At 41.1% G+C, this 20,767-nt stretch overlaps 2 protein-coding genes across 3 annotated transcripts in view; both read right to left on the bottom strand.

Annotated features, from left to right (window-relative positions):
- The window catches only part of LOC119875931, a 68,303-nt gene that overhangs the window by 6,804 nt on the left and 40,732 nt on the right, over positions 1 to 20,767 (bottom strand). The gene's annotated exons all lie outside the window — the stretch shown is intronic.
- On the bottom strand, positions 16,705 to 20,739 carry LOC119876016. Of its 2 annotated transcripts, none has more exons than XM_038529408.1 (2): positions 20,233 to 20,739; positions 16,705 to 18,586 (listed from the first exon to the last, which is right to left on the bottom strand). In XM_038529408.1, the coding sequence occupies exons 1-2, from the start codon at positions 20,513 to 20,515 to the stop codon at positions 18,207 to 18,209; spliced, it is 663 nt and encodes a 220-aa protein (XP_038385336.1). In that variant the 5' UTR covers positions 20,516 to 20,739; the 3' UTR covers positions 16,705 to 18,206. The 2 variants fall into 2 exon arrangements, with proteins under 2 accessions (XP_038385336.1, XP_038385337.1); XM_038529409.1 differs by having other exon boundaries at positions 20,239 to 20,739.

Raw genomic sequence — 20,767 nt, 5'->3', positions numbered from 1 at the left:
CCCAGAGGGAATGCTGCTGCCATGGGGAGCCCAGCTCTTAAATCTTTGTAGGATGTGGAACCTGTGGCAAGTTCATGAACCCTTTTCCAAGTTCATGAGCCTACTTCCAAGAGCATCAAATTGGCAATTATATGTATTTAGTAGGCTACTTAGGAAGCTACAAGGCAAGAACTAGGTGTTACCTTTATATATTTCCTAGAGACTAGAGCAGTGTTGGGCTTCAGTGAGTATGGCTCACAAAAAAAGTAGCATAGCAGGTGACATCTCTTATTTTTTTTAAGATTTTATTTATTTATTCATTCTACACACAGAGAGAGGCAGAGATACAGGCAAAATTCCTATTCCTATTTTAGGAATATTTAGGAATATGCAGAGGGAGAAGCAGGCTCCCTGGAGGTAGCCTGATGCGGGACTCGATCCCAGGACCCCAGGATAACGCCCTGAGCCAAAGGCAGATGCTCAACCACTGAGTCACCCAGGTGCTCCAGGTGACATCACTTTAGTTTCCTGGGCCATAATAAGGTCATATTCAGAGTGTTGAACTTGGGACATGCTAACAGGCTAGAGGCTTGAGTTCTAGCTCTTATTCTCTGGCCTAATAGTTGAACTTAAACATTTTAATTCACCTGTCTGCTCATTTTACACCTGGATTTTATACCTACCAAGTCCGCTAGACTTAATATTTATACCTACCAAGTCCGCTAGACTTAATATTAAGTGTTTGCTCAGGTCATACTAAAGATCTAAAATTTTATTGAGAAATACAAAATAAAATTTGAATTGATAAAAGGCTAAATCATATCCTTATATGAGATAAATTGACACTAGAAATATCAACTATTCCCAAATCCATCTAAATTAATCTTTGTTCTGGGCAGCCCCGGTGGCTCAGCGGTTTAGCGCCACCTGCAGCCCAGGGCCTGATCTGGAGACCTGGGATGGAGTCCCACGTCGGGTTCCCTGCATGCCTGTGTCTCTGCCTCTCTCTCTCTCTCTCTCATGAATAAATAAAATCTTAAAAGAAAAAAAAAATCTTTGTTCTGCAAGATGAGAGGATTGATTTAAAGTTTATCCAAAAGAATACATTCTTGAATTGAAATCAAGCAAGAAAATTTAGAAAAATAAGAATTATGAGCAGGATCTTTCTCACTAGGTATTATAACGTGGGTATATATTTATGACTAATTGTCTAGTTTTAGTATAGAGATGGTCAGTGTGATGGAGAACATATAAATAGACTCAAAGATAGTTTAAGATATTATAGTGATGACTTACTGAATTATGGAGAAAGAATGGATTTTTAAATTTTATTTTTTATTTAAAAAATGGTTTTTAAGAATGGATTTTTAAAAAATGGCATTGAACAAAATGAGCAAATATTTAAGAAAAGAAGATGGGCCTGCCAAGCCTTTTTCTTGTGGATTAATGTGGACTAACGATTCCATTGCCATAGTTTCAACAGTTAATTATCTACTTGACATGACATCTCTCTCCTCCCACCACCCTCCCCCACGACTTTCCTTTTTTCTTTTTTTAAAGATTTATTTATTTATTTATTTATTTATTTATTTATTTATTTATGAGAAACACACACAGAGAGAGAGAGAGAGAGAGAGGCAGAGACACAGGCAGAGAGAGAAGCAGGCTCCATGCAGGGAGCCTGATGTGGGACTCGATCCCCGGTCTCCAGGATCACACCCTCGGCTGCAGGCGGCGCTACACCGGGGCTGCCCTCTTTTGACTTTCCTGATATCATAGTCTGTTGTTTTTTCTCTACCTTATTGGAGGATCTTTCTCAGCTTCTTTTCTGGTTATTTGTGTCTTTTACCAAGGATCATTTTCTTTGCATCTCTTTTCTACATACACTCACTTTCTTAGTGATATCCACAACTTCCAAATTTAAATCTCCAAACCCGGTACTAATTTTCAAGGCACAGAATTGGCTTTCACTAAATATCTGTTGAATTACTGAATATTGAAGCAACTCTAAATTCCTCCTAAAGGACAAATATACACAGAATTTAAATAAATGAAGAGACTATTGAACGGGAATTTTCAACAGGATAAAGACTTACATATTTAAAGAATGAGACCGAAAAATCCCATAAAAAGTCTTAGAAAAAATTTTAGAATATTTTCATAAACTCAGAGTACAGACTTTCCAAAGGATATGTATATTTATATATATTTATAATATATAATACATTATTATATATTTTATATACATACAGAGAATATAATACTTTTATAAGTTTTTCTTATAAAAAACTTGTATAAAAACATTAAAATTCCATTTGGAATAGAATTGACTTGTTAAAAGAATAGAATAATAATATATATTGGGATTGATAACACGTATAGAAATAAAATGTATTACACAATGGGCAAATGCCAGGGGAAAAGAAATGGATGCCTACTGTTCTTGTGGTATTTTAAAATATTATATATGAAGGGATATAATATCACTTGTATGTTGATTGTGATAAGTTAAAGATATATACTATAAATAAAACCACTTTGTTTTTATTTTTTGAGAGAAGGTGAGAGCATGTGCACATGCAAGCAGTGGAGAGGGGTGGAGGGAGAGGGAGAGAGAGCATGGAGAGAGCATGGAGGGAGAGGGAGAGAGAGCATGGAGAGAGCATGGAGCCTGACACACAGAGCACTCATCAGGTGCCTGGGTGAGACAGAGAGAGAGAGAGAGAGAGCAGAGACATAGGCAGAGGGAGAAGCAGGCTCCCCACAAGGAGCTCGATGTGGGAGTTGATTCGGTACCCCAGGATCATGCCCTGAGCCAAAGGCAGATGCTCAACCACTGAGCCACCCAGGTGTCCCGTGGAAACCCACTTTAAATATAAAGACAAATATAGGTTAAAAACAAAAAGGTGGAAAAAGATATGACACCAAGAAAAAGAAAACCAGTGTTCCTACATTTGCACCAGATAGAGTACGTATCAAAGCAAAGACAAGGAATAAGAAAGATTATTTCAAAAAAAAAAAAAAAAAAAAAGATTATTTCATAATGATAAAAGGGTCAATTCAACAAGAAAATATACCAACCCTAAACATTTTTGCACCTAATAGCAGAGCTTCAAATTATATGAAGCAAAAGCAATAGAAATGAAAGGACAAGTAGACAAATCTGAAATTATAGAGACTGCATCATTTCTCTCTCCATTATTGCTAAAACAAGCAGACAGAAAAATCGATAGGATATAGAAGATTAAGGCAACACTAAACTTGACACATTATCCAATAATATACTTAGCATCACTCAAATAATTCAAATTATACTCTCTGAATCAATGGATTTAAATTAGAAGTCAATAATCAAAAGATATTTGACAAGTGTTCAAATATTGGGAAATTAAATCATATGCTCCTCGACAATCCAAAAGTGAAAAAGGAAATCAAATGAGAAATTAGGAAATATTTTGTTCTGAATAAAAATCAAAGAACACTCATCAGGTGCCTGGGTGGCTCAGTCAGTTGATCCCAGGGTCCTCGGATTGAGCCCTGCATCAGGCTTCCCTGATCAGTGGAGAGTCTGCTCCTCCTTCTCCTTCAGACTGTCCCCCTGCTCTTGTTCTCTCTCTCTTAAATGAATGAATAAAAAAAGAACCGTCACCAAGATTTGTGGGATGCTGCTAGCACTTATGGGCAAATTTATAGCGCTAAATGCCAATATTAGAAAATGTTTTCTGTACACCACAATTTATGATGAGAATTAAGCTGTCATTCTATGACAATATTCCTGTATATAATGTCTCATTTTTCTCTGGCAGCTTTTATGATTCCCCTCTTCTCTCCCCTCAATTTATTGAGATATAATTGACATATAACATTATGTAAGTTTAAGGTGTATACTGTGTTGATCTGACACATTTACATATCACAAAATGATCACCACCATACCATTTAACACCTCTGTCCAATTATGCAATTACCATTGCTTTTGTGTGGTGAGAACATTTAAGACATCACAGCATTTTTCAAGTATGTGATATAGTATTATTAGCTATAATCACCATGCTATTAAATTCCTAGAAGTTGTTAATTTTATAATTGGAATTTGTACCCTTTGACCAATATCTCCCATTTTCTCAACCTCCAGAACCATTCTGTTTCTCTGAGTTTGGCTTTTTCAGATTCCACATATAAATGAATGTATATAGTATGTCTCAGTCTAACATGTCACTTAGCATAATGCCCTCAAGTTTCATCCAGGTTGTCACAAATGACAGGCTTCTCCTCTTTCTCATATCTGAAAAATATTCAGTTTGTGCGCGTGTGTGTGTGTGTGTGTGTGTACATGATCAGCGATTCAAGTACCTTTTCATGTACTTGTCAGCCATCTGTATGTCTTCTTTGGAAAAGCACCTATTCATTTTCTCTGTTCTTTTTTTTTAAAAAAAATAGGTTTTTAAAATATTGAGCTGTATGAGTTATTTTTATAGTTTTTGGATATTAGCCCTTTATCAGATAGATGATTTACAAGTATTTTCTTTCATTCCATAAGTTGCCTTTTCATTCTGTTAACTTGTTTTGCTATGCAGAAGCTTTTAAGTTGGATGTAGTCCCACTGTTAATTTTTGCTTTTGTTTCTGTTTTTTCAGTGTCATATCCAGGAAATTACTACGTAAGGAAGTTTTCCTCTATTTTCTTCTAGGAATTTCAAGCTTTCAGGTATTATGTTTAGTCCTTAATCCATGTTACACAAATTAATTAATTTTTTTTTTTAATATTTTATTCATTATTTATTTATTTAAGTCACAGACAGAGAGAGAGAGAGGCAGAGACACAGGCAGAGAGAGAAGCAGGCTCCATGCACCAGGAGCCCGATGTGGGACCCGATCCCGGGTCTCCAGGATCGCGCCCTGGGCCAAAGGCAGGCGCCAAACCGCTGCGCCACCCAGGGATCCCCAAATTAATTAATTTTTAATTCAAGTATAATTAACATACAGTGTTATGTTAGTTTCAGGTGCACAGTATAATAATTCAACAGTTCATGTCAAGTTAGTTTTTGTGAATGGTGTGAGATAGGGGTCCAATTTCATTCTTTTGCATTGTGGATATCCACTTTTTTCAGCACCATTTGTTTTATTTTATTTTTTTATTTTTTATTTATTCATGAGAGAGAGAGAGAGGCAGAGACACAGGCAGAGGGAGATGCAGACTCCGTGCAGGGAGCCCCACGTGGGACTCGATCCCGGGTCTCCAGGATCATGCCCTGGGCTGAAGGCGGCACTAAACCGCTGAGCCTCCAGGGCTGCCCCAGCATCACTTATTGAAGAGACTATCTTTCCCCATTGTATATTCTTGGCTCCCTTGTCAAATATTAGTTGATCATATATATGAGGATTTATTCCTGAGCTTTATTTTTTCAAGATGTATGTATGTATGTATGTATGTATGTATGTATGTATGTATGTATTTATGAGAGAGAGAGAGACAGAGCACATGAGCAGTGGGGAGGGGCAAAGGGAGAGGGAGAAGCAGACTCCCCTCTGAGCAGGGAGCCCAGTGTGGACTCGATCACCAGAACCCTGAAATCATGACCTGAGCTGAAGGCAGATGCTTAACTGAAAGAGCCACCCACCAGGCACTGCTCTGGGCTTTCAATTCTGTTCTGTTGTCTGTGTGTCTGTTTTCATGCCAATGCCATACCATTTTGATTACTGTCGTTTTTAGCATAGTTTGAGATGGAAATGCATGATGCCCCTGGCTTTATTCTTCATTCTCAGGATTGCTATGGCTCTTTGGGTCTTTTGTGGCTTCACATTTTAGAATTATTTTTTCTATTTTTGTGAAAATGCCACTGGAATTTTGATAGAGATTGCGTTGAATCTATAGATGGTTTTGGGTAATATGGATATTTTAACAGTATTAATTCTTCCAGTCTATGAACATGGGCTTTCAATTTGTTCATGTTTTCTTCAATTTCTTTCATCAAAGTTTTGTAGTTTTCAGCATACAGATCTTTCACCTCCTGGGTTAAATTTATTTCTAAGTTTTTCATTGTTTTTGATGTTATTGTAAATGGGACTGTTTTCTTTATTATTTATTTTTCAGCTGTTTTATTGTTAGTGTATAGAAGCACATTTGTTTTCTGTGTGTTCACTTTCTGTCCTGCAGTTTTATTGAATTGAGTAGTTTCCTCATCTGGTTTTGTTAACAAGATAATGCTGGCTTTATAAAATTAAATTGAGAATGCTGCTTCCTCTTCAATTTTTTTGAAGAGTTTTAGAAGGATTGGAGTTAATTATTCTTTAAATGTTTGTTAGAATTCATCAGTAAAACCATCTGGTCCTGGGGAATTTTTTAAAATTACTGATTCAACTTCCTTACTTGTTTTTGATCTGTTCACATGTTCTATTTCTTCATAATTCAGTCCTGGTAGATTGCATGTTTCTAGGAGTTTATCCTTTTCATCTGGGTTCTCCAGTTTGTTAGTGTGTGGTTTTTCATAGAACTTGTCTTGATCTTTTGTATTCCTGTGGTATCAGTTGTAATATATCCTCTTTCATTCCGATTTTAAGTTCTCTTTTTCTGAATTAGTTTAGCTAGAGGTTTGTCAATTTTATTCTTTAAAGATCCAGTGTTTAGTATCATTGATCTTTTTTTTTTAAAAACTTTTTATTTATTTATGAGAGAGAGAGAGAGAGAGGCAGAGACACAGGCAGAGGGAGAAGCAGGCTCCATGCAGGGAGCCTGATGTGGGACTCAGTCCCGGGTCTCCAGGATCAGGCCCCGGGTCGGAAGACGGTGCTAAACCGCTGGGCCACCCGGGCTGCCCTTCATTAATCTTTTCTATTGATTTCCTGGTCTGCATTTCACTTATTTCTGCTTTGATCTTTGTTATTTCCTTCCTTCTGCTAACTTTGGATTTATTTTGTTCTTCCTCTTCTAGCTCCTTGAGTTGTGAAGTGAGTTTGTGCATTTGGAATCTTTCTTATTTTTTAACATGACATTAATTGCTATAAAATTCTTTCTTAGAACTGCTTTTGTAGGATCTCATAAGTTTTGAAACGTTTTGCTTCTATTTTTACTTGTTTCAAGATATTTCTTGATTTCCTATTTGATTTTTCGACTTGTTGGTTGTTCAGGAACATGTTGTTTAACCTCCGTATATTTGTGTATTTTCCAGCTTTCCTCCTGTTAACTGATTTCATGTTTTATCCACTGTGGTGGGGAAAGAAACTTAGTATGATTTTGGTCTTATTTTTTTATTTCAAGTTTTTATTTAAATTCTAGTTAGCTAACACATATGGTAAAATTGGTTTCAGGTGTAGAATTTAATGATTCATCACTTACATATAACACCCACTGATCATTACAACAAGTGCCCTACTTAATGCCCATCACCCATTTAGCCTACCACCCACCCACTTTCCTCCAACCTGCAATTTGTTCTGTCATTAAGAATGTCTTATGGTGGGCAGCCCCGGTGGCGCAGCGGTTTAGCGCCGCCTGCAGCCCAGGGCGTGATCTGGAGACTCTGGATTGAGTCCCACATCAGGCTCTCTGCATGGAGCCTGCTTCTCCCTCTGCCTGTGTCTCTGCCTCTCTCTCTGCATCTCTATGAATAAATAAATAAAACCTAAAAAAAAAAAAAAAGAATGTCTTATGGTTTGCTTCCCTTTTTTCCCCCTTCCCCTACATTCGTCTATTGTTTCTTAAATTCCACGTATGAGAGAAATCCTATGGTATTTGTCTTTCTCTGACTTATTTAGCTTAGCATAGGACATGTTAGCTCAGCATAGGACATTTTAGCCCCATCCACATCATTGCAAATGGCAAGATATTGTTCTTTTTGATGGCTGAGTAATATTTTTAAAAAATATCTTATTTAGGGGATCCCTGGGTGGCTCAGCGGTTTAGTGCCTGCCTTTGGCCCAGGGTGCGATCCTGGAGTCCTGGGATTGAGTCCCATGTCAGGCTCCTGGCAGGGAGCCTGCTTCTCTCTCTGCCTGTGTCTCTGCCTCTCTCTCTCTCTCTCTATCATAAATAAATAAATAAATCTTAAAAAAAGACAAATGTGGGATCCCTGGGTGGCGCAGTGGTTTAGCGCCTGCCTTTGGCCCAGGGTGCGATCCTGGAGACCCGGGATCGAATCCCATGTCAGGCTCCCGGTGTATGGAGCCTGCTTCTCCCTCTGCCTGTGTCTCTGCCTCTCTCTCTCTCTCTCTGTGTGTGACTATCATAAATAAATTAAAAAAAATTAAAAAAAAAAGACAAATGTGTCAAACATTAAAAAAAAAAAGAAGATCTTATTTATTTATTCATGAGAGACACACAGAGAGAGGCAGAGACATAGGCAGAGGGAGAAACAGGCTCCATGCAAGGAGCTGAAGCCGAAGGCAGATGCTCAACCTCTGAGCCAACCAGGTGTCCCAATGGCTGAGTAATATTTTATTGGATATATATATACCACATCTTTATCCATTCATCAGTTGATGGACATTTGGGGCTCTTTCCATAATCTGGCTATTGTTGATAATGCTGCTATAAACATCAGAGTGCATGTATCCCTTCAAATCAGTATTTTTATATCCTTTGGGTAAATACCTAGTAGTTCAATTGCTGGATCATAGAGTAGCTCTATTTTTAACTTTTGAGGATCCTCCATACTTTTTTTTCCAGAGTGGCTGCACCAGTTTGCATACCCACCAACAGTGTAAGATGGTTCCCTTTTTTCCACATCTTCACCAATATCTGTTGTTTCCTGTGTTGTTAATTTTTGCCATTCTGACATGTGTGAGGTGGTATTTTACCAAGGCTTTGATCTGTATTTCCTTGATGATGAATGATGTTGAGCATATTTTCATGTGTCTGTTAGTCACCTGTCTTCTTTGGAAAAAAGCCTGTTCATGTCTTCTGCCCATTTCATGACTGGATTGTTTGTTTCTTGGCTATCGAGTTTGATAGGTTCTTTATAGATATTGGATACTAGCCCCTTATCAGATATGTCATTTGCAAATAGTTTTTCCTATTCTGTAGGTTGTCTTATAGTTTTGTTGATTGTTTCCTTTGCTGTGTAGAAGCTTTTTATCTCTCTCTTTTTAAAATATTTTATTTATTTGTTTATTTATTTATTTATTTATTTATTTATTTATTTATTTATTAATGAGACACACAGAGAGAGAGAGAGGCAGATACACAGGCAGAGAGAGAAGCAGGCTCCATGCAAGGAGCCCAACATGGGCCTTGATCCCGGGACTTCAGGATCACATCCTGGGCTGAAGGCAGGTGCTAAACCGCTGAGCCACCCAGGGATCCCCCGACACTTTTTATCTCAATGAAGTCCCAATAGTTCATTTTTCCTTTTGTTCTCCTTGCTTCCAGAGATGTGTCTAGTACAAAGTTGCTACGGCCAATGTCAAAGAAGTTGCTACGTGTGTTCTCCTCTAAGGTTTTGATGGTTTCCTGTCTCACATTTAGATCTTTCATTCATTTTGAATTTATTTTTGTGTATGGTGTAAGAAAGTAGTCCAGTGTCATTTTTCTGCATGTGGCTGTCCAGTTTTCCCAACACCATTTGTTGAAGAGATCTTTTTCCATTGGATATTCTTTCTTGCTTTGTCAAAGATTAATTGACCATATAGTTGTGGATTCATTCTGTTCCACTGATTTATGTCTGTTTTTGTGCCAGTATCATACTATTTTGATGACTACAGCTTTGCCATATCACTTGAAATCTGGAATTGTGATGCTTTCAGCTTTGCTTTTCTTTTTCAAGGTTGCTTTGACTATCTGGGGTCTTTTGTGGTTCAATACAAATTTTAGGATGGTTTGTTTTAGCTCTGAAAAATGCTGGTAGTATTTTGATAGGGATTGTATTAAATGTGTAGATTGCTTTGGGGAGTACAGACATTTTTTTTTAAAGTCCAGACATTTTAACAGTATTTGTTCTTTCAATCCATGAGCATGGAATTTTTTCCATTTCTTTGTGTCATCTTTAGTTTCTTTCATAGCTGTCTTATGGTTTTCAAGTACAGATCTTTTACCTTTTTAGTTAGGTTTAGTCCTAGGTGTCTTATGCTTTTTGGTGCAATTATAAATGGGACTGATTCTTTAATTTATCTTTCTGCTGCTTCATCATTTGTGTATAGGAATGCAACAGATTTCTATACATTTATTTTGTGTCTAGCAACTTTACTGAATTCATAAATCAGTTCTAGCAATTTTTTGGTAGACTCTTTCAGGTTTTCTATATAGAGTATCATGTCATCCGTGAATAGTGAAAGTTTGACTTCTTCCTTGTTGATCTGAATGCCTTTAGTTTCATTTTGTTGTCTGATTGCTGAGGCTAGGAGTTCCAGTACCATGTTAAATAACAATGGTGAGAGTGGACATTCCTGTATTGTTCCTGACCATCAAAGAAAAGCTCTAATATTCCTCACTGAGGATTATATTAGTTGTGGGTCTTTTGTATATGGCCTTTATGGTTTTGAGGTATGTTCCCTCTATTCCTACTTTGTTGAGGGTTTGTATCAAGAATGGATGCTGTACTTTGTCAAATGCTCTAAGTGCACCTATTGAGAGGATGATATGGTTCTTATCCTTCCTTTTATTAATGTAGTGTATCACACGATTGATTTGTGAATATTGAACCACCCTGAAGCCCAGGAATAAGTCCCACTTGATCATGATGAATGATTCTTTTAATGAACTGTTGGATTCAATTTGCTAGTATTTTATTTTATTTTTAAGATTATTTATTTATTTATTTATTTATTTATTTATTTATTTATTTATTCATGAGAGACACAGAAGGAGAGAGAGGCAGAGACACAGGCAGAGGGAGAATAGATATTAGCTCTTCTTTAAATGTTTGGTAGAATTCCCCTGGGAAGCTATCTGGGCCCGGACTTTTGTTTGTTGGGAGAGTTTTGATTACTGATTTAGTGTCTTTGCTGGTTATCTGTCTGTTCAAATTTTCTATTTCTTCTTGTTTCAGTTTTGGTAGTTTATATGTTTCTAAGAAATTATCCCTTTCTTCCACACTTGTTGGCATATAATTTTTCATACCATTCTCTTAGAATTGTTTCATATTTCTGTGGTGTTGGTTGTGATCTCTCCTTTTACATTTGTGATTTTATTTACTTGGGTCCTTTCTCTTTTCTTTTTGATGAGTCTGGGTAGGGGTTTATGAATTTTATGAATTCTTCTGAAGAACCTGCTCCTAGTTTCAATCATCTACTGGTTTTTGTTTATTTCTATAGCATTTGTTTCTGCTCTAATGTTTATTATTTCCCTTCTGCTGGCTTTTGGCTTTGTTGTTCTTCCTCTAGCTCCTTTAGGTGTAAGGTTAGGTTGTTTGAGATTTTTCTTGCTTCTTGACGTAGGCCTGCATTGTTATATACTTCCCTCTTAGGATTGCTTTTGCGGCATCCCAAATGTTTTGGACCTGTGTGTTTTCATTTTCACGTATTTTTAAAATTTCTTCAACTTCCTGCTTAACCCATTCATTCTTTAGTAGAATGTTTTTTAACTTCTATGTATTTATAGTCTTTCTAAATTTTTTTCTCATGGTTGATTTCAAGTAAAATAGTGTTGTGGTCAAAATCTTAAAAAAAAAAAAAAAAGGGAATCCCTAGGTGGCTCAGCGGTTTAGCGCCTGCCTTCGGCCCAGGGCGTGATCCTGGAGATCCGGGATCAAGTCCCACGTCGGGCTCCCTACATGGAGCCTGCTTCTCCCTCTGCCTGTGACTCTGCCTCTCTCTCTCTCTCCCTATGAATAAATAAATAAAATCTTTTAAAAAAATAGTGTTGTGGTCAGAAAACATGTATGGTATGACCTCAATCTTTTTATATTTGTTGAGGCCTGATTTGTGACCCAGTATGTGATCTCTTCTGAGCATGTCCCGTGTGCACTCAAAAAGAATGTGTATTCTGCTGCTTTAGGATGAAATTTTCTGAATTTATCTGTATGTCCATCTTGTCCAGTATGTCATTCAAAGCCATTATCATTAATAATTTCCTTTTTAATTTTCTGCTTAGATGATCTGTCCATTGCTGGAAGTGGAGTGCTAAAGTCCCCTACTATTATTTTATTGTTACCAATGAGTTTCCTTATGTTTGTTATTAATTGATTTATATATTTGGCATAAATTTTTACAATTATTAGATCTTCTTACTGGATAGACACCTTTATGATGATATAGTGCCCTTCTTTATCTTTGTTACAGTCTTTGATGTAAAATCTAATTTTTCGGGGATCCCTGGGTGGCTCAGCGGTTTGGTGCTTGCCTTTGGCCCAGGGCGTGATCCTGGAGTCCCAGGATCAAGTCCCACGTTTGGTTCCCGGCATGGAGCCTGCTTCTCCCTCCTCCTGTGTCTCTGCCTCTCTCTCTCTCTCTGTCTCTCTATCATGAATAAATAAATTAAAAAAAATCTAATTTGTCTAAGTATGGCTACTCCAGCTTTTTTTTTTTTTTATGTCCATTGGCATGATAAATGGTTTTTCACCCCCCTCACTTTACCTGCAGATGTCTTTATTTTGTTAAAAGATTGATTATTTATTTATTTATTTATTTATTTATTTATTTATTTATTTAATTTGAGAGAGAGAGAGAGAGAGCACACAGCAGGCAGAGTGGCAGGCAGAGGGAGAGGGAGAAGGAGACTCCCGTTTGAGCAGGGAGCCCAACATGGGGCTCCATTCCAGGACCCTGAGATCATGACCTGAGCCAAAGGCAGATGATTAACCAACTGAGCTACCCAGGGGCCCAAGAAATTTTTAAATCCAGTCTTGACTTCTATGACTTTGCTTATTCTGTTTTTCCTATCACTTTTAGAATTCCCAACATGATGTTGTTAGTTTATCCCACTGGCACAACTATTTAGCATTGCATTTGACCAGGCTCATCCTTTGTTCTCTCCCTTCTCTATCCTTCCTCATTCTCTTAATGGTTTCATTCAGAATCATGACTTGAAATAGAACCATAAGAAACCATTCTTTTATATTTCCAGTCCAGACCCCTCTCCTCAAATTTGGTCATATAGAGTGAATTGCTTACATGACATATACACTGTGATGTCTCACAAGAATCTCAATATGAACACATGGAAAACCAAAATCCTGAGCTTCTCTCCAAACCTCCTTCATCTACAGCTTCCTTGTTTCAGCTGATGGTAAATGCATCTTACCAGTTGCTCAGGCCAAGAACTTAAGAATTATCCTTGGTGCCTCTTGTAATATGATACAGTGAGGGCTACAGGAGGCTGAGACTGGTTTCATTTGGGCCATCTGAGAAGCTAGAGCTGGGTAACCACCCACGTGTGCACGATCACAGACATATTCTAAAATGAGAACACAAAACACTCACTCAGGATTATTGAGGGGCTAAAGTTAATAAACATGAGACAATCGGTAACAGTGTGTAAACACACTGGTCAAGTGCAATGCTAATGATAATTTACTTTAATCTGCCATTGGAAAAATTAATGAGTTTGTATTTATTGCTAGGAAGATCACATTTCTGATTGGAGACATACAACGTCAAACACACGATTCTCTTTAATGTTTGTATTTTTCTATCAAACAATTGTATGATTATAATTCTGTCACAGTTTTCAGAGGTATCTGCAAGTGAGACACTGTCCTGCAACAAGTTAATTGCTCTCACGATCCACATGCAATCCCATAAGAAACCTAGTTGGACTTTTTTTTTTCAACATACATAAAGAATGTGAACACTTTTCATCATAACTGCAGCAGCCGCCTGATCAGAAGCACATTCCCACTCACTTGGATGGGTGTATTATTCCTCTGAGTGCACTCATTTCTTTTTTTGTTTTGTTTTTAAAAAGATTTATTTATTTATTTATTTATTTATTTATTTATTTATTTTTATTTATGACAGAGAGAAAGAGAGAGAATGAACAGGAGGAGGGGGAGAGGGAGAGAGAGAATCCCAAGCAGACTCCCAGTTCAGTGTGGGCTTCATCCCAGGACCCTGAGATCATGAACTGAAGTCAGAGGCTTAATTTACTGAGCCACCCAGGTGCCCTTCACTCTCCATTTCTAATGTTAATGCTCATTCATGATATAACGCCTGATAAGAGTCATGAACAGGTCCTATCCTTCTACTGTTCAAATCCCTGCTTCTAACAATTCTCAAGGCAGGAGTCACAATAGTTTATTAACAATATAGACAGGTTCTGTTCTTCTGTTCCTGTCAGGGTTCCCCAATTCACTGTCAGGGTTCCCCAATTCACTTGGTGATATATAAAAATTCCCTTTAAATGGCCTGCCATGGTATATGTATCTGGCTCCTGTTAGATCCTTTACTCACCTCTTTCTATACTCCTCACTCACCTGGTTGAACATATACCACCCTCCTTGCTTCTTCTAGAATGGAACAGGAATTATCTGAACTTAGGGTCTTTGCCATTCCTGTTTCCTCTACCTAGTTATCTTGCAAGATACCTACATAATTGAGACCCTCACTTCTTTTAATCTTTCCTTAAAATGCCCTCTTACTAATGAGGTCTTCCCTTTATAATCTATGCCTGCAAACTCTTAAAATATTTCCAGTTAAACACCTTTAATGTTTTTTTCCTTACTATTTTATCACATATAAAATATAATTTGCCAGTGTGCCATTCGTGTTTACTCTCTATTTAACTTGACTAAAATGTAAGCCTCATCAAAGCAAAGGTCTTTTTGTCTCTTTGGATCTTGATGTGTTCCTTGCACCTATAGTAGTGTCTCGAATGCAGTAGGGATGTAAGAGCATTCTTTAAGTAGGGAGTAAATATAACAATGTTTTTTTTTTTTTAATTTATGATAGTCACACACACACACACACACACACACACACAGAGAGGCAGAGACATAGGCAGAGGGAGAAGCAGGCTCCATGCTCCGGGAGCCCGATGTGGGATTCGATCCCGAGGCTCCAGGATCGCGCCCTGGGCCAAAGGCAGGAGCTAAACCGCTGCGCCACCCAGGGATCCCTAAATATAACAATGTTAAACAAGGGTGCCTGGGTGGCTCAGTGGTTGAGCATCTGCCTTTGGCTCAGGTCATGATCCAGGGGTCCTGCGATTGAGTCCCATTATCAGGCTCCCTCCAGGGAGCCTGCTCCCCCTTCTGCCTGTGTCTCTACCTCTCTTTCTGTGTATCTCATGAATAAATAAAATATTTTTATTTTACAGCATGAGCAAGTGGGAATTTATAGCCAAGAAGCAGGGAGGGGGGTCAGCGGTTCGAAAATTACTAAGAGGAAACATTAGAGGTATTGGCTAAAATGATCTAACAGGGTTCTTGCTGAATATAGGTCAAGGTGATCGACATGACCTGGGAGATGATAGAGGATGAGGAACCTAATCAGATATTAAGAGTGCTCAGATTTTTTGGTATATTTTTTTTTTTACTGGAGTTCAATTTGCCAACATACAGTATAACACCCAGTGCTCATCCTGTCAAGTGCCCCCGTCAGTGCCCATCACCCAGTCACCCCAATCCCCTGCCCACCTCCCCTTCCACTACCCCTTGTTCCCAGAGTTGGGAGTCTCTCATGTTCTGTCCTCACTGATGTTTCCCACTCATTTTCTCTCCTTTTCCCTTTAATTCCTGTCACTATTTTTTATATTCCCCGAATGAATGAGACCATATGTTTGTCCTCTGATTGACTAACTTCACTCAGCATAATACCCTCCAGTTCCATTCATGTCAAAGCAGATGCTGGGTATTTGTCTCTTCTAATGGCTGAGTAATATTCCATTGTATATATGGACCACATCTTCTTTATCCATTCATTTTTTGATGGACACCGAGGCTCCTTTCACAGTTTGGCTATTGTGGACACTTCTGCTATAAACATCGGGGTGCAGGTGTCCCGGCGTTTCATTGCATCTGTATCTTTGGGGTAAATCCCCAGCAGTGCAATTGCTGGGTCGTAGGGCAGGTCTATTTTTAACTCTTTGAGGAACCTCCACACAGTTTTCCGGAGTGGCTGCACCAGTTCACATTCCCACCAACAGTGCAAGCGGGTTCCCCTTTCTCTACATCTTCTCCAACATTTGTTGTTTCCTATCTTGTTAGTTTTTACCATTCTCACTGGTGTGAGGTGGGATCTTATTGTGGTTTTGATTTGGAAAACTGTGTGGAGGCTCCTTTGTGCTTCGCTCAAAGAGGCAAGTCTGAGAGCGCCGCTTGCTGTGACTCCCCGTGGGGGGTAGGCTGGGGTGGGGGGTTTGGCTGAACCTAAGTCTCCCACTCCTCCTGGCTTCACCAAGCCGCAGACTCTCCGGCAGCCTCATTGAGAGACCTCGCGCAGGTTGATGCTATGTGTCCAGGGCCCTGACCTGTCTGGATCCCACCTCTGAATCCTCAGCCTCTCCCCTTTGTTCAGGACAGCGCAACGTTCCTGGGGGTAGTCCCCATTTCTGACACCCCCTGTGATGACTGGAACAGGGTTACATGTAGAGGGACCAGCATGTGCAGAAGTATGGAGGTGCGACGAATCTTCTGTCCACAGGAAACCTCACGTGTGGATGAGCCACATGTTAAATGGCAGTCAGCTGAGCATCTGGGCTTGTGTTCTGAGGGCGCTGGTAGCCATAGAGGGTTGTGAACAGAGACACTGGAGCTGAGTTTGAGTTTTATTTATTTTTTAAAGATTTTATTTATTTATTCATGAGACACACACACACACACACACACACACACACACACGCAGAGACACAGGCAGAGGGAGAAGCAGGCTCCATGCAGGGAGCCTGATGTGGGACTCGATCCCGAGACTCCAGGATCATGCTCTTGGGCCGAAGGCAAGCACCAAACTGCTGAGCCACCCAGGGATCCCAGAGTTCGAGTTTTAAATGATTCCTAAGGATGCTCAGAGATGGGAGTGGGGGTGGAGGTGAGGTTGATGAAAGTGGAGATGGGGTGACTTGTGGAGGCTACTGCAACAGACTCCATGGCAGTTACCACAGGGCTGGACCAGAGAGGTAGCTGTAGTGCTGAGAGAACAGATGCAATTACGAGATATTTTAAAAATAGAAAACTAGCATCCACTCAGCCAGCACAGTGCCTTCTTAATTTTGAATTTAGGAATTGCTATGAAACAACCATTCATTTCAGCATTAAGTGATCAGTTCTAAATGTGTAACAGGTAAGCAATTAAACACACATGTATGCGTTTAACAGTTAACTACGCAAGCGTTTAACATTTGGCTCACACCGCAGTATACCACAAAGCACTATGTTAAGACACTAAAAAGTCTTAAATATTACATTTTCTTAAATGCCCAAAAGTTAAGTATAACACAAGTCCAAACTTTCAAAAACCCATCAAACCAGTTGACCTGAAAACCTTAAAGCCTTAATTCTGTGGACAGTAACAGCTTACATTTGGCACTTGACATACACTAATACTTTTGATATCAACACCAGTCCTATAAGGTTGCTGCCATTTTAAAAAATATATATAAATATAAATATTTGTTTATTTGAGAGAGCAAGCATGAGCAGGAGGGGCACAGGGAAATGGAGAGAGAATCCCAGGCAGACTCTGCACCTGAGATCAGGACCTGAACCAAAACCAAGACTTAGATGCCCAACTGTGCCACCCTGGTATCCCAAGGTTGCTTCCATTCTTATGCCTGTTTTATAGATGAAGACACTGAGCCACAGGGAGATTGGGTTCTATCTAGTCTTAGGTCACACAGCTAGTAAGAGGCAGCAGCAAGGACTGAAGCCCAGGATTTATTTATTCATTTATTTTTAATATTTTAAAAAAGATTTTATTTATTTATCCATGAGAGACACACACAGAGAGAGGCAGAGATATAGGCAGAGGGAGAAGCAGGCTCCATGCAGGGAGCCCGATGTGGGACTCAGTCCTGGGACTCCAGGATCACACCCTGGGCTGAAGGCAGGAGCTCAACTGCTGAGCTACCCAGGCATCCCTGAAGCCCAGGAATTTAAAGAGTCAGCTGGAGGTCACCTTGCTTCAGGGAAGGCACTAGACTGGGTCAGCCCTTAGGACTCCAACATGCATGCCCTTCCTTCCCAATCTCACTCTCTCCACATGTTTCCATGGCTTCAGAAGCACTTAGGAGCCATGCACAGGTGAGTAAATATTGTCTCAGGCCCTCACCTGCCCCATCTCCCATTTATGATCTCTGGGATGCATTCCAGGAATCCATGCCAGCCACTCTACTGCTGTTGGTTCTGAGGCCTCTCCTCAGACTCAGGATCCTGAACCCAGGTGAGGGGTTATATGGAGAGGTCCTGATTTCTGGCCACCAATAGACTGTCTTGTAGAAGGTATTACTGGCATAGGGATCACCATGTGCATGGGCTTGCAGGTGAGACAGAGTGACAGCCACAGGTCTCCTTCATGACTGGTGGGACCAGACAGCCAGGATGCAGGAGGTCCTGAAATCGCAGGCTGAGGAACTGTGCCTCTACTTCGACCTTGGAAGATTTGGTATAGAAGAGGGGAGGTCTTGATAGACTTTCTCTGGTTGCAGAGTAGAGAACAGACACAGGGGTGAGGGAGGCCACTGAAGCAGTCTAGACAAGCATGGGGACAACTGGACCAGGTTGGTGGCTGGAACACAGTAGCGGCTGTGGAGAAAACATACAGTTTCTGGATTTGTTTTTACAGTAGGTCCAAAGAAGCTGATGTGGAAGGGGAGGGAGAAAGGGAGGAGTTTGGGATAAGCCTAAATTTTGACCTTTGCAGCTGGGGGAGATCCATCAGCTGAGAGATGGGGAAGTGAGTAGGAGTTCTATTTAGGATTATTAGGAGTTCAATTTTGCCCATGTTGAGTCTGAGATGTTGTAGTGGAGTCACTGAGTGAATAGCTGGACACATAGGTCTGGAGTTAAAGGAAGGATTCAGGATTCAGGTTGGAGACATCATGAGGCGGTGGCCTATGTGTGGACAGGGGTGGAGCTAGGAGTCACATTAGGAGGAGATACGTTCAGATCATGGTGGCTAAGGGGCAGAAAAGCGGAGGACCTGGCTAGAGGACTGGACCTGTGTCTTGGGCATCCGAATGGGGTTGATGAGCATCCCAAGGACAGATGACCGGGAGTAGTGGGTGTGGGGGGGAGGTGGGTGTGGGAGAGAGGTGGGGCTAGAAGGGGGCTGAGGCTGGCACAGGGGAGTGGACGTGGGATGGACGTGGAAGCACAACAGTAATGGGAGTGAGATGACAGGGAGGCCAAGGCCGGTGCTTCCTCAGCCCTCTAAGGGCTGGCCAGGCTTCTGTGGTGACCTTGTGGGGCCTGGAGAGCCTTACACAGGCTGGTAGATAAACTCAGCAGCAGACAGGAGGGTCACTGAAGGCCAGGGCCAGTGGGGTGGAGTATTGGGTGAGACTTGGCTGGAAAGAGGAAGGGTTGACTGTGGTGAGGGGACAGTGCATACAGCACACAGCAGGAGAGGCTTAAGGTATCTGAGCCCTGCATGTGCTTCCAGGTGGCTGAGGCCTAAGCAGGAAAGGGCGTGGTGGAGAGGCCTTTGAAGCAGGGCTAGGGGCTTCCCCTGGCATGTGCGCCACTCCGGGTCCAGGGCAGGAGGGATCCTGATTGTATTTGCCAAGCACTCTCTGGCAGGACAGAGTGGCATGTAGAGGCCAGGAACATACCATGGATGTGGGCTGGGGTAGAGGAGGTGGCCATGACGGAGTGAGGGTGGGACCTGGGGACAGGAGGGCAATGTGGTCCATGGAGCAATGTGCTCAGTGGAGAGAGGGAGAACTGAGGGTCCCATGGCCTTGCTCATAGCAGCCTAAGGGGGGAAGCTGAGCCCATGTTTGGTTGTGTCTGGGAGGCACACGCTGTGGGAACCCCTGAGGAATGTGCTAGCAAGAGAGGTGGGGCCTTTCATGTCAGGCCCAGTGCTTGAATGACATTTATCTGCCTTCATGCCCGTGTGGGCATGATATGCGGTGACACAGTGATCAGTAGGACAGAGGGGAGAGTTAGTGCCAGTGGCATCTGGGCCTTGCAGATCCTGTGAGTTTTGGAGCTGGGGTAGGGGGCAGGGAGTGGATGTTTGGTGGGTAGACTGAAGGTCGCAGTGAGAGGTGGCTCAGGGACATTGCTCTCCCCATCATGGTAGGCTGCAGTGACCTTTGAGAATGTGGCTGTGGGCTTGTCTCAGGAGGAGTGGGAGCTACTCCTGAGGGATAGGACTCAGAGACTCCTGTACTGGAATGTGATGCCAGAGAACTTTGCACTTGTGGCCTGGGTAAGTCTCTCACCCTCACCCCAGCATCCCTGACGGGGCTCTCTCCTTCCTCGTTTCTCCAGGGGCTGCTCTTTCCTTCTCACAGCCAGACTGTGGACATTGCTCCCTTCTAAATTTTCCTGTGTAGGCACTGTGGGTGCCTGGCCGGGCAGATCACACTTCCCCATCCTCTCCCCAAGCCCTTGGGCATCCCTGAAGATGTGCAGGGAAGGATATGGGGGTAGGAAGTCTTTCAGTGAAACCAGTTGGATCCCACCAGACTTGGCCCCACTCTGGCAGTGACTGTCCAAATTCATTGCAGCTCTGCCCCGGATTCTAGCCACTTCTCTGTAGCTGGCATTTCCCCATGTCTGAGTGGGCCGGAAATTGAAAGCATTGACGTATCACTTCTCGTAGGCACCACTGAGCTATTCCTGTAGACACTCTTCCAAGGTTCTTTGGTAATATTCCATTTTCATTCCTGTGGTCTGTCATGGAGCGGGTCGCTCTGTGCCAGGGCTGTCCACTCCCTTGTCCTTCCTTTAGGACTTGTATCTTCCCAGATATGC

This window comes from Canis lupus, chromosome 1 (assembly GCF_011100685.1).
Source record: "Canis lupus familiaris isolate Mischka breed German Shepherd chromosome 1, alternate assembly UU_Cfam_GSD_1.0, whole genome shotgun sequence".
NCBI lineage: Eukaryota > Metazoa > Chordata > Mammalia > Carnivora > Canidae > Canis > Canis lupus.
The sequence above is the reverse complement of the archived record's forward strand: the minus strand, read 5'-3'. Positions and strand labels throughout refer to the sequence as shown.

Bases quoted from the DNA above. Each gene is read 5' to 3' on its own strand.
- LOC119876016 (XM_038529408.1), bottom strand. From the start codon at position 20,515: ATGAATTTGGACAGTCACTGCCAGAGTGGGGCCAAGTCTGGTGGGATC. The intron at 18,587-20,232 runs GTGAGAGACTTA...TTTTCTCCACAG, and splicing joins TCAGGGATGCTGGGGTGAGG to CCGCTACTGTGTTCCAGCCA.